Source organism: Sander lucioperca, chromosome 12, assembly GCF_008315115.2.
Source record: "Sander lucioperca isolate FBNREF2018 chromosome 12, SLUC_FBN_1.2, whole genome shotgun sequence".
Classification (NCBI taxonomy): domain Eukaryota; kingdom Metazoa; phylum Chordata; class Actinopteri; order Perciformes; family Percidae; genus Sander; species Sander lucioperca.
The window spans coordinates 17296213-17312285 of NC_050184.1; the positions used below are offsets into that span (position 1 = coordinate 17296213).

General features: G+C 43.7%; 1 protein-coding gene across 10 annotated transcripts in view; it reads right to left on the reverse strand.

Moving 5' to 3' along the window:
* myt1b (myelin transcription factor 1b) overlaps window positions 1–16073 on the reverse strand; it is a 129233-nt gene that overhangs the window by 24407 nt on the left and 88753 nt on the right. For 9 of the 10 annotated variants that reach the window (XM_036007945.1, XM_036007947.1, XM_036007946.1 and 6 more), the window contains 8 exons: window positions 13752–13806; window positions 11714–11744; window positions 10559–10621; window positions 8797–9188; window positions 6065–7318; window positions 3976–4110; window positions 2524–2614; window positions 2156–2272 (listed from right to left, as the gene is read on the reverse strand). In XM_036007945.1, the coding sequence (XP_035863838.1) occupies window positions 2156–2272; window positions 2524–2614; window positions 3976–4110; window positions 6065–7318; window positions 8797–9188; window positions 10559–10621; window positions 11714–11744; window positions 13752–13806 (2138 nt within the window). The remainder of the gene's footprint in view (window positions 1–2155; window positions 2273–2523; window positions 2615–3975; window positions 4111–6064; window positions 7319–8796; window positions 9189–10558; window positions 10622–11713; window positions 11745–13751; window positions 13807–16073) is intronic. The other variant, XM_036007948.1, reaches the window with a different exon arrangement.

Below are 16073 nucleotides of genomic sequence, written 5' to 3' on the forward strand. Positions count from 1 at the left end.
TGATCACAGGGGATTTTTTTCCTCCCTTTTTATTTATGCAACATGGATTCCATTAGAACATGGATTGCATGAGGAAATTCTTCAGCCCCGTACATAACAGACAACCAAGCTCATTTTAATAACAATCTGAGGAGGAAAAACAAAGCAAGCCTTATTATGTTTTAATCCTCAATGCTTTGTCCGACCACTGATGAGGTTTTCCTCAAGGAAAGCAATTATTTTTTTCCTATCCCCCTGCATGGCCCCTGTAACTTGCATAATTAGCTTATCGGTTGCATTATTAATTAAAATACCAACGAGGAAGAGCACGGACTTAGCATAATACCAGTGTCTGGTTTGTGTTAATTATCATTCTTCTGGCCGTGATCGCGGTGTCTGACCGGTTCGGGGAGATGAATGGAGATGGAGAGAGAGCTCAGTGTTTGAGGTGACAGTAATGACTGAACCACACTCAGTGCCTCTCTCTATACTGAGCCATTCACAAACCAGCTTCACCTCTCTCAAGGGGAACTAACACCAACCAAGGTCTTTCTCTGTGCCTCTCAGTAGTAAAGTAGCTAACCTTGAGAGGGACTCAACTGTGCCGAGCTTGGATTGTAGGAGAATGCTTTTAAGTTTGTGAAAGGTTCACTATGCCCGGTCTGGGCTTAGATACGACAGTTCTTGTCATTCACCATGTCATCTATGGCAGGGGTCTTCAAGGTTTTTTAAACCAAGGACCCCTTAACTGAAAGAGAGCTGGAGCAGGGATCCCCTACTACATATATTCATATATATTAAGTTGCATATTAAACTGGACCTACAATAACGTGTGGGCGGCCTAAAGCCTTTATACATTACTTTTTTTTGCATAGAAAACTGAGCTTTAAAATGATAATTATTGCCATGATTTTATAAATCATGTTTTAATGTTAAACATACATGTGGCACAATGAATCCTAAGGATGAACTGTATCTGTGGATGGCTACCTTTACCTTACCTACAGGCCAGCAAGCCTATCATCAGTGGGGATTTATATTTGCTAATAATATGTTGGATTCATGTTAAGACATTTACATTTTTGAAAAAAACTTTCAAAATAGAACAATAATTTGGAGGGCCCCCTGCATTGACTCTGAGGACCCCCAAGTGTTCTCGGACCCCCTGGTGAAGCTCTTTGATCTATGGAGCCTCGAAAACCAGTGGTGGAATGTAACTAAGTACATTTACTCAAGTACTGTACTTAAGTACACTTGAGTCTTTTCTTTTCATGCCTCTTTCTACTTCTACTCCACTACATGTCACAGAGGAATATTGTACTTTACTCCTCTATATTACTCTGACAGCTTTACTTTACAAATTAGGATTTTTGCACACAAAACACATGTAAAATCCGATGTTTTATTTTAAATTAAACTACCCAACACTATAACGGTCTTCAAGTCCAGCTGAAATGATTAGCTGATTAAAAAACTGTTTGGATCCTTTCCAGTTTCTAAATTGTGAGAATTTTTCTGCATTGAGAACTTTTACTTTTAATACTATAAGTACATTTTCTGATGACCTCTGCAGTTATTCCTATAATTACTAGAGGGCCCCAGGTGATACTAGTCACGTGGGCTCAAGATTTATTTCCATTGTGGCTCTTGCTGAAGAGAAATACCTTCTACCTTCTATTATACAGATGGTCCCACTCAACGTTTTATCATAACGGTTGCAGCCCTGATATTGGTACATGTTAATTGATAAACTGACACTGAGTCCGTTACCATGAATATACTCACTCCAGTTAAGTATTCTAGCAGCTAACACTGCAAGTACAGTAATGGTAGATAATCTAATGGAGATAGGCATATGGTGTTTGCAAATAGATAATTAGCACTGAAAGAGGTACAGGACATTTTGAAGAAAAAAAAAATTCTCTTTTTTATCGTCTGATAGGGGGGAAAATTAAAGGGCAAGTATAAAGCTTTATATTTCTTTTTCCATTTTAATGATCTAATTAACAGTATTATTAATTCATGTATTCTGTTATATTTTTGATATGTCTGATAAGCTCTTGCTGTTTTTTGCCAGCATTTGGGCTCCATACTTATCTAATAACAAGGCAGAAATGTAAAAAGACCTATTTGAAATGACTTTAGAGTATGATTGGATACTTCTGTGATCACCCACCTTAACACTCTGTCATTGGGACTTCCTTTGAGGTGCTCGGCGCCTGGCTGAGAGAGAAGCTGCTTATCGTGGCCCTTGGACAGCTTCTCTGCAGCAGCAATGGGGCATCCAGAAAGACTGGAGGGATGGCGGAGAAGACAAAAAGATGAATATCAAAAGGAGAGCATGCTGCTGACCGTGTAAATCTGCATCACACTGATGTGGACTGACACATTCGCTGTCCTGCATATATGAATATGTGAGCTTGCAAATGTACAAAGAGAAATGCGTGCCCTGCGCAGAACACGCTCATCTGCAGAAACACAAACACACTCAAAACACAAATACAGATTGACACAGACACTATACTGTAATGTGTGTATGAATACCTGCGATGTGTGTTACGGTTGCTGTTAACATGGCCCTGACCGGTACAGCCGGGGGTTGGACACTTCAGCACATTCTCATGCATGGCCAGAACTGAGGAGAAGACAACACACACACACACACACAATCACTGGGTCATTAAAAAGAATCCACAATCTTATCCATACTATTTAAAAGACTCTTTGAAAACCATAAATACAGGAATATGAGGTGACCCTTAATCAGAGAAAAGCAGGGAACTGGGCATTTAATGGACCTGTAGTCATGGCTACAGACAGTCTCTTTACAATCACATGGAGAGATGGGGCCAAGCAGAAAACACATTATTTATTTTATCCCTATCCGCATAGTTTTAGAGAACCAAGTCAGTAAACCAAATCCAATCATTTATGTAGAATTTCGGTAGAATGTTAACCCTATTTATCCAGAAGCGGATCCAGATGTTGTAGACATTCGGGGCTCAGCCCAAACCTAAAGGGGGTCCGGGGGCATGCTCCGGTGGAGATTGTTTTACCATTTACAGCAGATATATGCACTATTTTTCAAGCTATTTGATAATAGAATGCCTAATAATCTGTACATCATTTGGGAAAGACATGATCCTGTAGAGCCTACATCCTATGTTTGTATCTAATTGTTCTCCAACTGTCTTCATCATTCTGAAACCAGCAAACACAACAAATGAGGATGAATTTTCACTCCTGCCACCTAAAAAGAGGCAAGAATTGCAAGAATTGTTACTATTTTTAAGTTACATAACATAGGTAGGTTAGGAATTTGGCATAAACAGCATTACTCATCTTGAAACCCATTTTTGTTTTACTGAGCTGGAGTAGAGTTCACAGAATGAATGTTTTGTTGAAGTGAAATCCCATGATAATCTGAGCTGCTCTAGTTGCAATTGAAGGATCCCCAACAATGCCGAGTAAACACAGATTTCAATACTCTGATTTGAATATTAGAGCAACAGAAGAACATTTACTCAATTATATTGGATTTATTTAGGGAATAGCGTAGTAGTAGTAGTAGTAGTAGTAGTAGTAGTAGTAAAAGCAGCATAGAACACTTGAAGGTATTTTAAAAATCTAAAACATTTGGGGCTTTTGAGTAAACATTCGGGGCTGGAGCCCCAGAAGGAACCCCCCCACCCCCCTGTTTTTAGCTGTCAATTTTCTATTTGGGTTGTTTGTATTCTCTAGCAGCAGTGTATAAAATGGTGGAGAGTGAATGGCTCGGTAATACTAAAAGCCTCAAAGTGAGATATTTAGCAGCAACTGAGTTCTGATCAGAACATGAACTCATCACGATTAAACTGGTATTACAGTACTTGATGTCTAACTCCACACTAAGGAGAGCTGGTGTGTTTCTATCACTGTCAGATTGCCCTTAGCTGTCACTTTTCTTCTCTCCGTGCTTTTTTCCCCCATCTTTTTAAACAGCTGAAGAACACTCACTCTCCGGGGGGATCCTGTCCTTGTGCGGACAGCCTGACAGGCTGCGGTGGTGGGGGTAAAGACCAGTGACGTGACCCGTCCCATCACACCCAGGGGTGGGACACTTGATCTCCCTCTTCTCTGGCCTACTGCTCTCTGGATAGAGTAAGATAGGATGAGGAGAGGAGAGGAGAGGAGAGGAGAGGAGAGGAGAGGAGAGGAGAGGGATACAATGAAAGAAGGAGAGGCGAAGGAGAGATAAGAGGATAGGGGAAGGTGGGATGAATAAGGAGGACAAAAGCAAGTGGTTAATGCCATCAGACAGTCTGCTTGGCTGAGCATGAAATCTAGACATATTTCAGACAACTGTACAAAAGCGACACCATCTGTATCTGCTCCTAATGTCTTATATATCTCTGTAAATGCAAAAGTTGTTTTGTGCATTAGTCTAAATGTGATTTATGTGTTTTTTCTAAATGCTTCCTAGGCTGAAATCCAATAAAAGAAAGTTAACCCAAATAGGGTCGACCTAGTTATCCTGTGATGCCCCCCCCCCCCACATATCACAATATTTTTGACCGTATTCATCGATATTGCGGCAATGTTGTAAGGTTGACTATTGGTGCTTTCACAAAATATTTACACAATGAGTGGTAAAGACAAATAATAGACAGCTAGAACAGTCTGGTAAGTTCAGAAAATGACATCACTTCACTTTAATGCAGCCTTTAAAACTAAAAAAACAACAACTCTGTGTCATAGTATGATATCCAAAATTTAAGATGATACCTAGCCTCATATGTCGATATAATATCGATATATTGCCCAGCCCTACAGGCCATTATAATTTAGACATAGTTACAGATGCCTTCTCCTCCCTACTGCTACTAGAGGTAGGCAAGCCAGTAAAGAGGACGGTTCGATGCTCTATTGGCCTTCAAATTGAATGTTAACGCGACATGCATCTCCTAATTAGTGTTGAGCAGAACAGGAACGTCTCCACGGGAGGGAGTGGAGGCCAAGGAGAGGGCAGCACTGCCAGGCATGTAATCACACTACTGCAACACTGTGGGCACCGGGCCAACTGTGAAATGCAAGGCCCGAACACATGCAGCATGTAAACAAACACTCCACCGCTGACTGGGGAACAACCTGCACTCATCCTTTCTCTTTCTCTCTAACATTTTGTCATCTCTCTCTCTCTCTCTCTCTCTCTCTCTCTCTCTCTCTCTCTCTCTCTCTGTCTCTCTCTCTCTCGCTGTTGCCCCTTTTCACCCTCTCTTCGAGCACTTCCTCTCTGCTCTTCAAGTCTATTCAGCTGGAACCACTTCATCCATATCACAATGGAGAAGGGCGGATCGAAACAAAGCTCTGTGACTCATCGCTCTTTATTTGGTACATTGTGTTTATTTGTTTGCTCTGCTCCCAAAATTAATTTCAGAACATCATTTGCTGTTCACTCCAATGCATGGCTCAATCAGTTTTGCGACCTGTACAGGTGGTTTCATATGTTTAGGCCGATTGGTTACAAATGCGAGTGTACAACTCGCCATTTGTTAGAAGTTTACAATACACTTTTGCGTGGATTTTCTTTTGAGGAAACCATTTGTTTTCCATCCACGTCATTATGGAACAAAAATAAACTTTCAAAAGTGTGAAACCTTCTTGAGATAGGTAATCCATCACACTTTAAATTTGTCAGTGCAACGTCGTCGTCACATGCTAATGCAGTAATAAGCAGTCTTTATGCTAAGCTAAGCTAATTGTCTTACAGCTCTAGCTTCACATTTAGCACACGAGACAGGTATCAATCCTCTCATCTAATTCTTGGTTAAAAAATAAATAAAAATAAAAGCAAATAAGCATATTTCCCAAAATATAGAGGAGTTTCTGCCTTTGATGCATGAAAAAAACAATTCACTCTTTTTTGTACTGCTTCCTGGTTTGTCCTCCTGACTTTGCAGAGCACTATCAAATGATGCTAACGTAGCTTGAAAAAAAGACATAAATAAATGGACTAAATGTGCCTGATGTATTGCCAACATAAGCAACTTTTGTGTCTCAGTACATGTTGTAGCTCTGTCACCCCAGTTGCTCCTCTCTGCCCTACCTTTGCTGAAGTAGCTCTTGCGGATGACGTCCAGGTGCTTGGGCCTGTCATCCATGGTGAAGTATCGCTGGTGGTGGATATCTGGGGCGCGGAGCAGCTCTCTGGGCCCGGCTGGCTTCACCTGCTCTGCCTTCAGGGCGATGGCTTGCTCCAGCAGGCCCAGGTTCCCTCGGGTAATGTCAAACATCTCTGACTCGTCCGTCACCGTGGAGCGCTGTGACAGGCTGTCTTCGTCGTCGCGCTCGTCGTCCCCGTCCACGTCGTCCCCGTCCACGTCGTCAAAGTCTCTCTCCTCGGACCTGTCTGATCGCACCTCGATAATGTCAGGAGAGGCTGAGGACGCGGCTTTGTGGATTTTATAGTTCTCTCGTCGAAGGCTGGTTATGTATTCCTCCAGCGGACTGGCCCTGTGAGAGCTGTAGCTTAAAGGAGGGCTGGCCTTGTAGTTTTGAAGCGGGCTAGGTTTATGAGAGTCATATTTGTTGAGTGGACTGGCTCTGTTGGTGTTGTAGTTCTCAAGGGGACTCGCCCTGTGTGAGTTGTAGTCCTCCAGAGGACTGGCCCTGTGGTCTCCAGCCGTGATGTGTGTTCCCTGAGCTGCGGCGGTGCTGGTGATGGTGCGGATGACAGTTGGCGCGTCAGAAATGGGCAGAATGTGGTTCACCTCCCGGTGGTCCTCTTCATCTCTCTCTTCATCCTCCTCTTCTTCTGCTGGAGTGCCCCGCCTTTGCTGTGCTGGCGCTGCCATCTCTTCCTCCTCCTCCTCCTCCTCCTCTTCCTCCTCTTCTTCCTTGTTTTGTTCATGGCGGACATCTTCGGGCAGATATTGGTGGTTCTCCTGGATCACATGGTTACTCCTTGCTGGGCACTCTTTCTCATCTTCTACCTCCTCCTCCTCCTCCTCCTCCTCCTCCAACTCCTCTTCCTCCACTTCAGCTGCCTCCTTCTGCAGAACAGATGACTCTTCCAGTACTTGAACTCTGCGTTCCACCTCCTCCTCCTCTTGCCCCTCATTCATGTCCCCCTCCTGATGGTCCTTTACTTCTTCACCCTGTTCCGCTGCCACAGCGACATCCTCCTCCGTCTCCACAGCAACAGGCTGCTGAACGGCCACAGTTGGAGCACTGTTGTCGGAGACTCGGCCGAGGTGGAGGAGAGAGTTGGCCACCTCTTCGGTGCACTGGGAGTGAGACTGACACTTCTTGGTTGCGGGCGGCGCTGCTCCGAGCTCAGGCTCGATGATCACACACTCCTCTGTGGGAACAGAGATGAAGAAGTCAGAGCTGTGACACGGACGAAAAGGTGAGTCATGCAGTGAGCTAAAAGCTATTGTTAGCAATATCTTTATCACCACTGGCATCACCTTCCGTCCTGCTAAGTCATTCTCTGTGATATAAAAACACCGGCTGGGACAGAGGGTCTAGATGTAAAGCAGCTAGAAGAAGCAAAAAGAAACTCCCTCACATAGTCCCCTAGTGGTCATTAGAAGGAATGGAAACTCGGCTCCTGTAATATTAGTATCTCCGCTGTGTTAAAATCATCACTGTGATTGGATGTAAAACTTCCTGCTTCAAATGCAACCAATAACTTGACTCATTTTTAATTTGAAATTTGTTACCATTAACCCCTTCTCCCCGCCCCCCTTAACACGCACTCCAAACAAAGTGAATGTGAGAGACAGGAGAAGCTCTGGCGGTCTGGCACTGGTCTGGTCTGGGTCTTGACTCGGTCTCAACCTGCCTTGGTCTTGACTTGGTCTCGATACACTCTGGTCTTGGTGATGACTTGGTCTCGGTTTAGGTGGACTACAACGCTGGTTAGCGCCGCCCAGGATGGTTGTGGTTGGTTTAAAGAAATAAACAAGCCAGAGCATTTTTTTCCCCTATCCCAGAACAGATAGATGGTGTAGCCAGACCATAATACAGTCTAGCAATGCAAGACTAAATATTAGTGACACGCAGAGAGACTTTTTGTATCTTTTTTGTTTTGTTGTCTATCTGTCAGGTGGATTAACATAGACAGCTGCACTTCTCCATAAATTCATGTATTGTCTTTCCCCATACATCTAGCAAATACTTGTCATGTTTGTTGTTGTTATTACACACTCACTAAACGCTATCTGCATCGCAAATGATGTGATCCAAGGACTTTCTTGCCCTGGATTAAGACACTCGGGCAGCGCCCATTTCTAAGTCATTAAGGGTTTAGTTGCAGTTAGTCTATATCGACGACGTTACATTAACGGGATTGTTCCGCTGCCGCCTCAAGTTCTGCCGGATGTTCCTCATTTTTCCACTTTGTGTTGGCGTTCTAAACTCCAGTGGATTTATGAGGACTGTGGTTAACTGCTCCTCAGATCTCTGCAGGGTAAATCCAGACAGCTAGCTAGACTATCTGTCAAATCCTAGTTTTCTGTTGCACGACTAAAACAACTTTTGAACGTACACATGTTCCGACAAAACTTCCCGAGGCTATTTTGGGCACTCCGTCCCGCGCTTAGCACCGCCTAAGACGATTGTGATTGGTTTAAAGATATGCAAATAAACCAGAGCACATTTTTCTCCCATCCCGGAATGCTGTGTGGACTAGCCAGACCTTACTCCACAGAGCTGTGGAGTAAGGTCTGGCAATGCGAGACTAAGTTGCAGTAGACTTTTCCTCACCAGTGAAGAAGAGGCAAAGACGACTGTGGTTAATATTAGCGGGTTTGTTTTAAAGCAGAAAAAGCTCACCTTCATCAGCTGCGAATGTGTTCTCCTCCTTCTGATATGTCTCTTCTTCTTCCCTCTCCTCTTCCTCCTCCATCTGTGTCTCCTCCTGTCCATTTGTCTGTCCATCCTGCGTCAGGTCTTCTGTCATCTCCTGTCTCTCCTCCTCTGCAGCAGCCTCCCTCTCTTCCTCCTCCTCCTCCTCCTCCTCCCTGGTCTCTCCTGCTTTCTCTCCATCCTTCTCGCCCTCGGCCTCGCTGCCGCTGTCGCTTCCCGCGCTGAAGCCCTCGTCCAGGGCCAGTTTCAGGGGGTGGGACCTCCTCTTGGAGGCAGGATGCTCTGCGTCCTGCTCGTGCTCCTGCTCGGCCTCTGCTTCCTCTAGACGGCGCTTTCTGGCTATGGGGCAACCCAGAATGCTAATGGAGGGAAAAGAAAGACAGAAAGGGAGAAAAAAAGGACCATGAATACCAAGCAGGGTTGTAATCGGGAATCACAAACACTCTACTAACACATCTAATAAACTTTCATGCACCTCATCCTCATGACCATGAGTGACTTTAAGCAGCATGATGGAGGGTGTTTATGTGTGTTGACATGAAGAAGGATGGAGTGGTTCTTTCAGGCAGAGAGTATGAGTCAACGCATGTGGCCTGGGGGGGGGGTGCCATGCTGGCTCACTCAGAAATCACAACCGATTGACTGGAACGTTTAATGAACAACTTGTATGGAGAGGCGGACGGGAGCTGGGCGGGCAGGCAAGGCAGTGGAGGGTAAAATCCAATAAACTCCCTCTTACTCTCACCTGGGAGATGCCGAGGGAGATTGAGGGACGATCTATAAACAAAGTGCATCTGAAATTGCCTGCTGAACGAATACACATGTAAACAGATAGCTAATATCTGTCCCTTCAATAAAGAGCAGTCACAAGCCAGTGAGCTGCCCCGAGTGTCGCAAGGTCCCCGAGGGCGAGCGACACAGACGAGGAGGGAGGGAGGGAGAATTAGGCTGGAATACGAGCTGAAGAAATCACATTTCACTGCTGCCCACTGAAAACTTTATTACTTAGGTTTAGATTTAGAGGCTCTGGGAGTTTTTTGTGTCATCTCAAAAAACAGCCATTATCTAACAGTCTAATCTCAAGCTCTAAAAATGTTGATTTTTATGTAATGCTCATTTAAATCAGTATTCCCGAAGCTGGGGGTGGGGGCACAAGATAAACTTTAAGATGATTAAAAGAAGAATAAAACAAAGAAAAAACTATTTCTGCTACACAAAGTTATGCTTATTTTTTTAAGATTTCCCGCCAATCTTTGCCCTTTATTATTTCTTGTAAATGACTGCTTTTGTTTCTCTTATTTGGGAAGCTAATTGGTAGTTTAGCAAAGGAAAAATAACTCTTGTGTTAAATCAGTTTTACTTTGGTCTCAGTCTTGACTTGAATTCAACTAACTCAAGTTTTTTTACATGGCAGCAGTGATATTTTCATATTTAATCAAGCTAAAAGTAAGGAGGAAAAGACAGTCTTTATGCTAAGCTATGCTAACTGGTTGCCGGCTGTAGCTTCATAATTAGCGTACAGACATGAGAGTGGTATTGATCTTATCATCTAATGCTCGACAGGAAAGCAAGTAAGTGTCTTTCATATAATGTCAAAGTATTCCTTTCAAAATATCAAGGTACCACGTGGTATTTTCCACAAAGCAGGTGCTGTGGGGCAGAGAGGACGAGGAGGACAGACAGACAGAGCAGAAGGACAGACAGAGGGTGGGGTTTTAATCTGCCCTACCTTCTGTGTCGTGAGTATCTCCCACTGATATGGCCAGAGCCATTGCATCCAGGGGTGGGGCAGCTGGATGGGATGGATGGAGGTTAGAGATATGTTTAAGACTCGGCGCATTTTTAGTCCCTATGCAGAAGCAATGATACCCACAGGCAATACAAGTAGTAAATCAAGCAAAGCAAAGACATGCAAACTGAGCACACATGTCACACAAATGCACAGGCACAAAGATATGTTACACCCCAAACAAAAAAAATGCAGGTGGCATCAAGCCGGGGAGAACATAATATTGTATGTCGTACATCAACCCTGGCCTATATCCTGTTACTATGAGCGATAAGGATCAGCCGAGACCTGCTGTAATTTCCCCTGCTCTGCTCTCCTCACCAGTCATCATCAGGTCTCTCTCTCTCTCTCTCTCTCTCTCTCTCTCTCTCTCTCTTTCAGGTTGCTATGACCCCTCAGGATGGCTCATTTCAATTCTCATTAACTTCCCCCAGCAATTGCCCTTTATTATTCCAATTATCCTTATTATTAATTTCACTTATTAAAAAATGCTGCATTTGCATTTAAAATGAGATGCTCTCTGGCCTCCCTACTGTTTTTTTTTTTTCAATACAGAAATCTTTTTTTTTTTTTTTGGAGTGCTAAGCTCAGTTCGATGCTCGAAGGTGAAGTGTGACAAAATGAGAGAGAGAGGATGAAAAAATCATTTAGGAGGGGGGGGGGGAGGAGGACAATGGGTTTCATGGCCGGTGAGGCCCTGAAAGCTGCCACCTGGATAGGAAAGGGGAAGAGAAGAACTAGGAAGGTAGAGCAACAGAAAAATGAAATCATCGCCTTTCACCATCCTCTCTCCTCATGCTGTATCCTTCGATCGGACTGCAAAAAGATCATACGCCCCCTTTCATTGCATCTACTGCGTGTGTTCATAGCAGGAAATAGCAAAACGGCTTTGAGAAATCAATAGCAGCCTGTTGGAGGCAATGACCACGAGCTGAGAAGTGCTGATGATAAGAAATAAAAATAAATAAATAGATATATACTATATCATCTAAAGAAGCACTGATAGTGAGTCTACAAGTGCCGGCGGGTGCTCTACGGTGCACATAAAAGAACTTTATGAAAGGGATTTGCAAAAAGATGAAGGTGTTTCCTTACCTCAGCTCTTGTCCTACGAGCTCAATAGGAACTGAGGGAGAAGAGGAGAAAAAGAGGGGGGAGGAGAAGAAAGACACAGTGAGGGAGATCAAAGGTGAACGACTGCTCAGAAAGCTGCGCTGCTAAAAGAAACTCAGATCAATAAATCACAAATGCATACGAATCCCATGAGGCTTCCTCATAGAGGCTTACACACTGCTGACTGCATGATCACGAGAGGAAAAAAGACACCTACACACTCTTGAGCTCACATACAAACACACACACACACACCTACATGCAAGCATACACACTTACAAACACATGTTACACAATGGTGAGCAGAAAACAAACAGGAGTGTAAGCTCTGACCTGCGCAAACATACTGTATGAATAACACACAAAGGCCAACACAAAAGCATACACACAGTGGAAAAAAAAAAACCTAAATCAGCCGAATTGCATCGGGCTGTTCAGGAAAAAAGTGACAATTATATGCATACTTCAGCAATAAAACATGATTAATTGTTGCACTTTGGTTATCATAATTGGCAAAATGATATTAAAAGGAAAACTGCCTTCATCAGTAGAAAACAGCACTTCTTTCAGGAGCAACTTATAGTAATTGCCTTCAAAACATAAATCAAGCTCTGCTCACAAACACATCGCTCTCAGCTGGCTATAGGCATCGATTGGGAGTTGAGCGATAGAATGAGTTTGGAGAAATATCCTATTTTCATTTGGAGCAAACGAGAAAACAATATGATCCTGGAGAATTCTGTTTGGGCTCCGATATCACATGCATTAATCACATGTCAGAATGGCCGCGGGTATCAAGATACACTAAAAGCATAGAAAATGCACACACTAACAAACACACACACACACACTGTTGGTGTGTGTGTGTGTGTGTGTGTGTGTGTGTGTGTGTGTGTCATCTCAGTTTCTCCGTCTTTCATCATGCAGTTGGAATGACTGGACGCCTTCCTGCGCTCTGAACTGTTTCACTGCTGTCTCACTTCGAAACACCAAACACACAAACACACTCTTGTACACATACAAACACATGGAGAAAGACACACTCAATATGTACATATACACAAAGACATATTATGAAGACAACACACTCAAATTCCGTCATTCATTCACACATGTACGTTCATAGAAACACACACTGATAGACACTTTCTTAACCGTACACACGCACATGCATGTCCATATGTACACAACATGAGCATGCTCACAGACACAAACAGACATACTACGTTTATTTCACTAAAAAAATATCTGTAGGAGGTCCAGAAGTAAATAAAGTTGGGTTGAAGTGTCTACTCTATGATTAAAAACTCTTAATAATAACTCATTGTGCCGCATTGTATAATCACCAAAGGTCCAGATGTAAATAAAGTTGAACATTATTGACAAAACTATGCAAAGCTCTCTCGGCCATTGAGCGTGCACTTTCAAGACGGTCCCTAACTTGCCAGGCTAAAAGGGGCAGCATTAGTGAAGCTTTATTTTGCACTGCCCAACAAATCTGATTTAAAAAAAAAAAGAATAAAAACATTATCCAGGATGAACTTTGCAGAATGTCTGCATATTAAAAACTCCATGTTTCTATTTTGAAGCCTCTTTGTTAACGTTGGGGTAAACCTGAATCATGGAAAGTCATGCTGCTGTGGCTGCTAGCAGTTTTCTGTTCACACTGTAGAGACAACAATCACCTGGATAACTTTGATACGGAAGAAAAAGCCTGAATGTGATGATTACGAGCTAAGATCTGGAGTGTTTTCTTTTCTTATCAATGATTTTCTGTGAGTTCGGACTCAGACAGGAAGTAGTGTGATGTTTGTGGCAAAAAATGTGACAATGCTGTGACAGCATCTGTGGAGTCGACATTAGTTGTTCATATTCAAACAACGTATTTGTTTACTATATATCCCCAGTATAATCACATTCATGTGTGTGTGAGTGTGTGTGTGTGTGTGTGTGTGTGTGTGTGTGTGTGTGTGTGTGTGTGTGTGGCCTGACATGACCGAGAGACAGCAGAAACACTCACCTCTGATTCCCTTGGACCGAGTGCGAGTTCGCTTGTCGTCACCCTCTACACTCATCTGGGATGGAAAGAAGAGGAAACAGAGAGGAAGCGAGAGAGGAAGAGAGAGTGACGTGAGCAAAAGGAGGAAACAGAGAAATACAAAGAGTAGAGGAGAAAAGAAGGGAAGAGAGAAAAGAGACCATCAGTGGTTATTTCTCACAATATTCCAGCACACATCCACAGGTAATTGTCCTCCCTCTGCTTCAAAAGAACTGCTATAATAAGCCTCACTCAGACAGGTCCCATTGAAACACACCAAAGGTAACACTGACACAAAGACACGATCATATCTTTAATTCTCGCAAAACTTTGCTCCCTCAGCCCTCCTTACTCATCGTTATCTCTCACCACCAAAAAAAGGAACACACTGAGGCTCACTTCATCAGGAGAGAAACAGAAATAAAGGCTTCGCGGTATAGAAAGGATAACAAACCCTGCTGTTCAAGCTACTTTTCAAATCCCCTCCCTACCCTCACTCCACACACACCTCCCATCACTCTCCCTGTAATTTCCTGCACCTAAATGGTACACATGATTGTACACTGTGCAGAGCTAACAAGCAGTGCCTCCGTTTACAGGGGCCACGGCCCTGACAATCCTAACTATGCTGAATATAATAATACAGCAAAAACACACGGGCTGCTTAAAAGCCACTGTAATAACCCTTTTAAGAAGAGGAGGAGTGTGTGTGTGTGTGTGTGTGTGTGTGTGTGTGTGTGTGTGTGGTGCCTTCTGCTTACTACTGGCACTGCTTTTAAGCCACAAAGGAGCAGGTGCTAACCCCGCTGCCTCGAACACACAAACACACACACACACACACACACACACACACATATTGACCCTCGGCCACACCTCCTCAGCTCTACCTCTCCGCGCTCAGCGCTGCACTCTAAAGCTATCAGATGCTTTTTAGACACAATGGAGCCATTAGCTTTGATTACTGGACTGTTTTTTTTTTTTTATATCGCAGGTCGCCCCTCTTTCTCTCTTTCTGTCTAACACTTCCTCCCTCCTGTACTCTGCCCCACCCCCCCCATCCTCCCAGTTGCCGACACCTCCCCTCTCTTTGCCCAGGCACTTAGCTGCTTTGTTGCTTCTTCATAGTGAAGTTGGCACCGCCACAGTGGGATTCAAACACGAGGGCTCTGTTTCTCTTCTCCTTCTTTTCTTTTTTTCCTCTCCCTCTCTCTATTTGGCAATGCCCCTTTCCTGCTAATAGACTACTTATGAAAAGAAGGAGGGAAAGAGGGATGAGAGGAAGATGAAGCACGCTGTTGTTGTTGTTGTTAAGGGCTTTTTTTTTTCCCCTGAGGAGGGTGCGCTTCATTCATTAGTGACTAGTGTTTGGCCGGAGGTACAGGTGCAGGCACAAGCCCCTCCCTCCCCCTCCCCCTCCCTCTTTCTCTCTCTCTCTCTCTCTCTCTCTCTCTCTCTACTCCTGCCACAACTCTTTTAATCAAGCGCTGTTAATGTAGAAGTCGTGCAACAAGCCACAGCATTGTGCCCTGCCTGAAGGGAGTAGTTGACTCCTTCCGTGCTCCAATCACAGTGCTGTGCGGGAAGAGGACCAGATGAGTGTGCAGTGAAGGGTTTTCTGTCAGTGTGTGTGTGTGTGTGTGTGTGTGTGTGTGTGTGTGTGTGTGTGTGTGTGTGTGTGTGTGTGTGTGTGTGTGTGTGTCTGTGTGTGTGTGTGCGTGCGTGTGTGTGTGTGTGTGTGTGTGTGTGTGTGTGTGTGTGTGTGTGTGCGTGCGTGCGTGCGTGTCTGTGTGTGTGTGTGTGTGTGTGTGTGTTTCCTCCCCTTTACACAAGTGCCTGTGTATAGTTCAATGTCCATTTCCCTACACTCCACTGTCTGTACTTGTACTTGTTTGTATGCACGTCTGAACAGTGGTGCAATATAACTGTGATGAAGTACACGTTTGAGGTGCCTGTACATAACTTGTGTACATGTTTCCACCTTATGCTACTTTATTCTTCTACTCTACTACATTTCAGAGGGAAATATTCTACATTTTACTCAACTACACTTTCTAGTTACATTACAGATTATAATTCAACACGCAAAATGTGTAATCAGTTTTCTAGAATAATGTATTTTTTGCATGCAAGATTAAACTGCCCAACATATGAAGTATAGTAACAAATGAGCTTCACCTCAATTTAAATGCTGCTCAGACATTATGGTTAGCGCAATAATAATTAAATAATATGCTATATGATAACACAACAGTCAAAAGGACAGTGTGTCTGCATAACAAGTAATCAAGTAACCCAGGGGTAGCT